The 9,037-nt window shown below is 47.9% G+C and overlaps 1 protein-coding gene across 1 annotated transcript in view; it reads left to right on the top strand.

Moving 5' to 3' along the window:
- Positions 1-5,228: 5,228 nt before the first annotated feature.
- KIT (KIT proto-oncogene, receptor tyrosine kinase) overlaps positions 5,229-9,037 on the top strand; it is a 53,999-nt gene continuing 50,190 nt past the window's right edge. The window contains exon 1 of the mRNA XM_038178686.2: positions 5,229-5,417. Within this exon, the coding sequence (XP_038034614.1) occupies positions 5,342-5,417 (76 nt within the window). The 5' untranslated portion in view covers positions 5,229-5,341. The remainder of the gene's footprint in view (positions 5,418-9,037) is intronic.

Here is a 9,037-nt window from a genome sequence, read left to right as displayed (position 1 = left end):
CTAAGAGAAATATTAAGTGGGTCACATGTGCTGGCTGTCTACTATTTTGAGAACCTCCATCTCTGGAAGTCTTTGATGCTAATAAGTGCCGGTTGTTTTGAAGGGCAGACACTGGTACCCTTGTTCCATATGAGGTGGCAGGGCGGGGACAGATCTGCCCTGCTGTGCACAGTGAGACCAGCAGGGCAGGCACTGAATCTGGGACTGTGAGGGCACAGGAGCCTCACATGATGCTCCCCTGACAGAGACTGAAGGCTTCAGGCTGGACATGTGAGAGAAGTGCTTGCTGAGGGAGTTGAGAGAAGGAATTTGCCCCTGAAGCACTGCCCAGGTTAGCGACAAGCTTAGAGGTGAGCAAACGGCAGCCAGCACATTTCCGTAAATGACATGGGGATGTAAACAAAAGCGGACCTTGTGAACTTTGAAGGTGCCCAGAAAGGCTCGGAAGGACCCAAACAAATTCTGACACAGTTTGATAATGATAAATTAAAATATGGTAAACACAGATACTTGGAGAGGTAATGCAACACGCAAGAAGTGATAAAACAAGCAAGCTTCTCAGTTCATCTATACAGGGCGTACAGACATGACGAACTCCCTGTTCTCCAAAGCGCAATTTAGACACATACCATCTCAACCAAGGAGGGGTCATAGGCTTTACATGCAGGTGGATGCAGCCTCTTATTTATTTGACCCCCAAAATCATACGCAAAACACTGCATTTTAACAAAAATGCCAAAGGAGTCAACTGGATCTCATGTGGCTTTAATCGCCTCAGAAGAGAAACGCCTGACAAAGCCCCTTTCCAGACATGTATTTAGATTTCATATACAACAAAGGCCTGTGAGAAAACACAGAAGGATTCTTTATGAACCGCAAAGCAAAGTTGGTTCTTGTCACAAGATGCAGAGCCGGGATACGTTTCCAGCAACCGAGGAATTAATATCCTGTTCAGAGCAGGCGGAGAGGGCGAGGAAAAGGCTCCGTGGGCTCTCAGGTCAAGCTGCCACACAGGGGAGATTGGGCAAGGATAAAGAGAGCAGCTAGCTGAGAAAAGGGGAGGCTTTTCAGGAATCCGAATCAGATGTTTCTCTACAAGTAATTTGGTATGTTACACTTGCTCAAAAAAACAACCCAGTGACAAAATGAAATAAGACAAGAAAGCACTTGAGAGGACCTTTCAAGCTAAGGTAGTGCACGGAGTTACAGTAGTTTTACAAACTAATCCTACAGCTGTAGCTCGCAGCAGTGGCTGGGGCAAGCAGAGCAGTACGTGATAAAGGCAAGAATCATACTCAGCCGTTCATAAAGACAAATCTTTTTTCCTAGTAAGATTGTAGGTTATAAACTAACAAAAATGCCATCGAGAAGATTAGAGCCTTTATTTTCCACTTAAGCTTGTACTGATAAGACAGTTTTTACAATAGTGTGCTGTGCATGTGATAATGCAAGATGTCTTTTAAAACAGCATATATTTCAAGCTTCAGTGATGATTGTATCTAGGCTCTTGACATTTGATGCTGGAAAACTCTTTAATTAACTAGGATAGCAATGCAGATTTAAGATCACGGGCACAATGGGATTTAGAGAATATTTTACAAAATTGGATTAAAAGGGGAGTAAGAGATACCTCCCACTTTAGTAAGACTGAATGGATTCAATTTGAAGGCTCAAATTCCTGAGGGGAATGCGATAAAGGTGTCCACTTCATCTGCATTAATTTTAGAGTCTTTCCTGCTAAAAATAACAGAAATTTCTTTTGTAAAGCTGCATGAAAGACGTTAAAATCCTACTATATATAGATGAAGTCTGAAGACATATGCCTGTCAAACCCCCCAGTTCTCCCAACTCACCCACCCTTACTTTCCAGTGTGAGGATACAGCAGATTGGAAGTTAATAAAACTAAAGGCAGTGGGACATCCTGAAACCTCAGACCTTCTAGAAAACAGGCCCGGACAGAACACAACTTGCCATGGCAACAGGTAAGACTAGCAGATTTCACATGTTGTTTTGGTTTTGTTTTATTTTTTTAATTCATTTTTAAATAAATAAATAAATAAAAGAGGCTTGGATAATTCATAGATACACTTTTGTGGATTAAAGTTAAGATAGAGCAGAGTGATGCATAAGAATTTCTGCACGGTGGTCATATGACGTTCCTGACAACGAGGCTTCAGAGCTGCCGTTTTAGATCAACTCAGAAGGCAGAAAGTGAATCACTTTTCACTTTACAGAAGTGAAGCAAACTTACAAGCCACTGTTTAAGCCAGAGAGCTTTTACAACAACATTGGTAAATCGATAGATGTTTCTCATAATTTCTCAAAGCCTTCAGGAATCACAGATGAGTTAATTCTGGAGCTCCCTACCTTGCTGGGGCTTCCATTTTATGTGGAATAGCGATGTCCCACAGAAAAATCTATTAATCTGCAATTTAGAGACAGAATATATAGCTTTATAGAAGGACTCATTATTGCTGTTTATCAGGAGGGATTCCTGCTGGCATCGATTGGCTGTATCAGAAGGGCATTTTCCTCTCTTCCCATTAAATATGTTATGCCATAGATAAAATAAATCCCGCAGATTATTTATGCTGTAAAGGTTTAGAATAAAAAGGTTTTCATGGCCCTTGCAAATAAACTATATGAAACCATTAAACTAGTTAATTTCCAAATGGATTTTCATTCAGATATAGAAATAATGCAAGTCCTTCATTAGGTCACCCGTTGTTCAATGACATTAGCTTAATCTTACGAATGTTATCGATCTGGGCAATGTTTACTTCAGTAAGCAGCCCCACAGATGTGTAAAAGCAATCTTGTGAATTGACTAGTTGAAGGAGCTGGTCCACAAAAGTTAAATCACTTTAAGGATTTCAAACTGAAGTCAGCTTTCCAAATAGAGGATTTCAGGTATTTCTCCAAGCCTATCATTTTTATCTCCGAATCTGTATCCATTCTCTGCAAAGTCTGTGGATCTCTCCTTTTCCTCTAGCACATCCACCTACTGCAAGTTGGTTGCAGCAGGCAATGAGAGGAGATGGCGTTACCTATCCCAACATACGGCCACAGTGCTATGGGGACAATTAGAGGGTTGTGTGAGGTTGGCTGTAAATGCAGACAAGAACCTTGTTAAGCTCTTAAGCTCACATATTTCAGACGGGAGTAGTAAAAGGACTAAGAGAGTCCTTCACTGTTTAAGAAACTTTTGTTATTATTTTCTTTCTATAATGCAGAAAGAACATGGACAAGAGAACTTACAGCTTTCAATGCAATACATTGGGATAAGGTGAAAAGGGCAACTATGTTTATTGTTATTATTATTATAAGTAAATTAAGTGGCAAGGTTAAAGCCAATTCACCTGTGTCTCCTTCTTACGGTAGCTATTTATAGCCAGGCAAAATAGATGGAGAATATTGTTGCCATTCTGATTTTGAGATGTAACATTCAGCTAATGCTTGTGGAGAGAAGCACATGATGCAGGGCCATGCAAGTTGAGCTTCATGTGATCAGGGATGTGCAGGACATAAAGGCAGGCCACTAACCGAAACAGCACTAATCAAGCAGAGCAGGGAGAAACCTGTCACAAAAACAACATCGCATGTTCCTTGATAATGTTTTAGGGGAAACCTCTCATAGCATATTCTTTGCCGCCTTTGTGTCTTTAAGAAATTAAACTGTAAATGTTCCAAGCATTTACATGTATAAAAGTCCCTTTTTCTCTCCTACAGAAAGGAACATGGAAAATCTGGAGTGCACTAAAATTTTAAGTATTTCAGTTTTTTTTTTCTTTTTTTTCCTCACTGCCCAGAATTAATTTGATGAGGCTAGCACCTAGTAAGAAATATGACTTAAAAATGATGTTTGATTTTGAAATTGTCAGAGTGCTAACAAAAATGTATTCCGTTTTGCAGCAAGGGAAGTACTCACCCATCAAAAGAGACTGGCTGTCAGAGATGAAAGAGAGTAAAGAAACTGAGAGAGCCATTTTAAACATATAAGACAAGACTTTCATCTAATGCTGGACCATATGGGACAGTGCTATTAACCTTGGAAAAAAATCTGACAGTGCCAAAAAAGAAAAGAAAAAAAAATAATGAATAATTTACCTTCAATAACTTTTCTGATCTGTACTGACACGTTTCAAGAAGTCTACGTTTATGTTTTGCCACGGGTGAGGGCTTTGCCATGTGTCCCCTACCCCTTTCTGTACACTCAGGGCCGCGGCTGTGGCTGTGCCAACAGTCGTGGCCTTGCCCTGCTGCCCCCTTGGGTGCTGCCAGCAGGACCCTGGCCACAGCCATGGGCTGTCCCGCTGCCAGCACCGTCCAGGATCACGCAGTGCTGCCTTCCTTCGCTCCGGCGGAGTGGCACTGGCTGACAAAGCAGCGTTAAGGCAGCGTTAAGGCAGACATTTCTGCAGTTTGCGTTATTTCTGCCTGCAGAGCAGCTCCGCTCTGGCTCCGTAGCTGCAAAAATAAGCAAGTGCTCCCGGATCCTCCTTGTCACTTGTCTCATCCGTGCTTAAAAAACTCCCTCTGTGGGATTCCACCACCTCTCCACGATGCGTTGGGAGACTAAATTCTCCTTCCCCTTTGCAAGTGCTTTCCTAACATTTAAGCTATTTCTTTCTTTCTTTTTTTTGTCTTTGCTGAGAACTAAATGGATTACTTTTTATCTTGCCCTTGAGGGACGTGAAAAAAACAATTGCTCGCAATCCTCTTTGTAAGAACCTTTCTTCCTCCACGTTTAAGCTCCCTGTCAGCCTTCTCTTTTGCGTACCAAACCGGGTTATTTCCACCTTTTATCCTGTGGTACGGGACACACCTGCGGCTCACTTCTGGCCCCTAGCAGGGGCCACCCCACCGCGGCGGCCACATCGGGAGGGCAAAGGGCTGGGCCAAGGGGGCCGTAGGGCGAGGACCATGTGCACCCTCCGGGGCTCCCCCAACCCCAACCCCTCCCAGCGGGGGGGGTCCTTATTCCCTAAAATTTAAAAATAATTAATTGCGGGGGGTCGAGGAGGGGCTGGGGAGCGGCTCTCTCTTTCCACCGAGGCTCCCGACGCCTCTCCCTGCCCCTCGGGGAGGGGGGGGGGGGGGGGGGAGGCGTTTCCCCCCACCTGCGCCCATCCTCGTGGCGTCGGGGCGGGCCGGGGTTGGAAGGGGGGGGCTCGGGGAAGGACGGGGAAGGGGGGGAGGCGGGCGGCGGAGGCGGGGCCGGCGGCGGCGGCGGCGGCGGGGCCGGTTGTAGTCCGCAGCCCTCCCGCGGGGGCTCGGGCATCTCGGAGCGGCGGGCGGTGCGAGCGGCAGAGCCGGGGGGGGCCCGGCGGCGGCGGCGGCATGGAGGGCGCGCACCTCGGCCGGGAGCTGCTGGCGCACGCCGCGCTGCTGCTGCTGCTCAGCCTCTTCCCCGCAGGTGGGAGCCGAGGAGGAGGAGGAGGAGGAAGGCTGGGTAGGGGGGGGGGTGGTGGCGGGGAACTTTAGGGGACACCGGGGAGGGGAGGGAGGGGAGAGGTGAAGGGAAGGGGGGAGGCAGAGAGCCCGGTTGCGTTTGGTATCGCCCCCCCACCACCACCCCAGTCGCTTTCGCGGGACGCCCCGTAGGAAGAATAAAAATCATAATTTGGAAAAAAAAGTCCTTTGTTTGCGCTGCGCGGTTCTCCGGGGTTGGGAGGGGGCTAGGAGCATTCCCTCCCCCCCCACCCTCCCAACCTCTCCGGGCCGGGCTGTTTTGACAATAAACTATCTCTTCATCAGTACAAAATGTCCCCGCGGTTTAGCGCTGCTCGAACAATAGGCAGGGGACGGCCGCCGCCGGCAGGTGCCCGGCGCTGCCCTACCGGGGCGAAGCGCGCCCGGGGGTACCGGGGGGAGCCTGGGGGTCGTGGGCTCGGTGCCCGGCTCGGTGCAGCCCCGGGGAGAGGCGTCGGAGCCGGGCTGCTGAGCAGAGCCGAGCCGCCTCCTAGCGAGAGGGGCTTCGGGGGTGCCAAAACTTCGGTGTGCCGGGCGGGGGACCCGAAGGATCCCGTCTGCCCGCTGGGCGAAAGGGGTTCCCCCCCCCGGCTCGACCTCGCAGGGCTGGAGATTTGAGGCGCGGCGTGGGGTTGCGGTGCTCGGAGGCTTTGCACGAGGCTTTCGGAGCTCGGCAGGTGCCCGGGGAGGCGGCTGCTGGTGAGCTGCACGCCCCGGAGCGGGGAGGCACGGGCTGTGCGCCTCCTGCTAGCTGGCACGGAGCTGAGAGGCAGGAGGAGATGCTGGGGGCTGCACCACCGGGGTCTGTCCTCCCCCCGGCCACTGTGTTGGGTAAAATAACCTGGAACCGCTCCCGTGGTGATTTACGGGGCTCTGTTGTAAGCACGCTGCTTTGGGACGTGAGAATTGAATAGCCACCAACTTTCTTTGCTTCGTGTACTTCTTGTATGAACTTAAAGGTTATCCTTCCTCTTATGGCTAAGCTGTCCATAAGGAAAACTTGGGAGGCTGGAAGCATCTCCTGGAGGTCGTGAGAGTATGGAGGGGCAAGGAGAAACTTTCTCTCCATCCTTCGTCAGGTTCTGGGTTCAGACACTTGTGGGAGACATTTCACCCCGGGGGCGTGTTAGGCAAACTTGTGTAGACCAAAAATACACAGTGTGGTGGGTAGAAGTGACTTGCTGCAGAAAAAAGATAAGTACCTTTGGGTAGGTGCGTGTAACACCTGTGCATCACAGCCATAAGACATCGAGGGCTAGTTTTGTGCCACAGGAGGAGGTATCAGACCAGAGGCTCGTGTCCTGGCAGAGCTGACTTGCTCAAGGACTGCTCTGGAGTTAGCACGTCACTGTGCTTGCCTCGCTGCAGATGCATGGCTGGATGAGCTCCCACGGTGCTCATTCAGACCTGTCCGCTATCCTGTTGTTTATTCACATGCAAACTTATATTAAGTATCTTTTTTTTTTTTTTGGCTTTTAGTCAAGAGCTTCTTCCTTTGGTTGCAGATAGGGAAGGAGGATGTAGAAAACAAAGCTTAACGGAGCTGCTTGGAGTAAGCCATTCATCTCTTCTGTCCATAGCCCCTTCCTATTCTTTGTTTTTCTTGTGTCCTAACATATGCTTCCACTTTTCCTTTCACGTGGGGATTGCTGGGTCCTCCTTTTATGCACTTTTCTGAAATGATCTTTTCTCTGTGCCTCTCCTGTCCTCCCCCGAGGCCCTCCCCGTCCCCCCGTGCTCTGCCAGAGCCTGCACGGCATTTCCATCCCGCGGTCATGGAAGACTGGACATGGTTGCTTCCAGCATCCATCAATATACCCTCCTTTCAGTCAGCTGCAGAGCAATAGGAGGCTCTCCCCGTGCCCAGAGGGAAGAATGTCTGCTTTCATAATGCTCCCCGGTACCTGTCAGCTGGGGGGAAGGAGGACTGAAGGAGGAAGACTGAACTTGATGAGTTTTCTGATTGCTGTCGCTTAGTCGCTGCCTTGACCCCTTCAGCCCATCTGAACACCCAGCCCTCCCTACTCCCCCATTTCCACCTCTCCTCGTCTTTTTCTCCTCCCTCCCCTGCAGCAGTGCTGATTCCCCTGGGCATAAACGTGGGCCAAGGCCACTGCCAGGAGCAGAGTGGAAATGTTAAAGATTGCTCAATACTCGACTCTTTTCCTTCCGTTACAACTGGGAACCTTCTCCGAGCAAGTGCCTAAGTGATTTTTCTTCAGGCTTCATAATGAAGACTGGGATAAATTTGGCAAGAAGCGAGACTCACATTTGCGTCCAGTTTAAGTACCATTCACAGAGACTGGAGGCATTTCCCTGTGCTCTTTTCGTGAGCGAGAGCCTCTCGTCGACAGACGAGTGCAGCTGCAGCGTGCTTGGGTTACTCTGGCTCTCAGTGGGCTTTCTACCAGGAACCTACTGTCACCTGCCAAAACAATAAGACTGCTTTGCAGGTGTGTGGGTCAATTCAAGGGTCCTGACGCACCTCAAGCAGGGACATGTTGCAGCAGGACAAAGGTGGAATCAGAAAGGATATGTCTTAAGCACATGTAAGCCCCAACCAGGGGCAGATTTCAGGAGGAACATCTGAGTCATGTCCCAGTCAGGAGGAGTTTCTCATAGTAGAGCTTGGCCTTTTCACTTTGCGGTCTGTAGTAAGGGGCTCTAATGATACCTCTGTATTCTCTGCATTTCAGCCTGCTGTATTCTTAACTGTAATTCCTTGGTTTTTAATCTATTCACAAGATTTTTAAGGCATAGCTGTAGCTGTCAAGCTAAATACCAAATATTACGCATCTGTGGTTTGAAGGAAAGCTTCTTTCTAGCCTGAACTTTCAGTAAACAGGCTGGTGTAATCCGAGGGTAAGGAATAACAAATTCTGGATGAAACGAGAACTGCACAGCATCAGATTGTTTCAACAACATATATGTTTATCTACAATACATGACAACTGATCCAATCTGATATCAGTCTCGTAGAAGAGAGGCAGTAATCGCTCAAGGTTAAGACACTTTTCAGCTGTTTTTTTTTTCTCTCTGTGTCCATGAAGATGAATGCCATTGCAGAGATCAAGCGCTGCACATTGTCTTGCTGTACGTATGTGACACACATTATTTTACAGATGTTGTTTTCTTTCTTGTGTAGTACAAACATCTTCCAGGATTTTGACTCATTTCCTTAAGTCTCTTTCAGCTGTATAAAGAATGGCTGGAGGAAATGAGGTCTGATGTCCTAACGCGTTGTAGTTACTGTAAGAACCCTCGCACTTTAAGTATAAAATGTTGCCTTTTTGTAATAACTTAGTACCTTCTGAATATTTCCCTACACAGGAAAAAACCTGCACTTGTTTCTGTCCTTCAGAAACTCAGCTCCCCCTGTTGAGTCTCTTCAGCCCTAGAACAGCTTGAGGTGTTCACTGTGACCTTAGGCAAAAGAGATCTGATGCTAAAGACTGAGGATAATAGAAAGTGGCAAACCAAACTTAAGTGTTTTATGTCTTTGGGACATTTATTAAAGAAAATCTGAAGGGAATGTGCATGCAAATTACTACAACTTGACACGAA

Source organism: Anas platyrhynchos, chromosome 4 (genome assembly GCF_047663525.1).
Source record: "Anas platyrhynchos isolate ZD024472 breed Pekin duck chromosome 4, IASCAAS_PekinDuck_T2T, whole genome shotgun sequence".
Classification (NCBI taxonomy): domain Eukaryota; kingdom Metazoa; phylum Chordata; class Aves; order Anseriformes; family Anatidae; genus Anas; species Anas platyrhynchos.
Note: the sequence above shows the minus strand (reverse complement) of the source record. Positions and strands in the feature narration are given on the sequence as shown.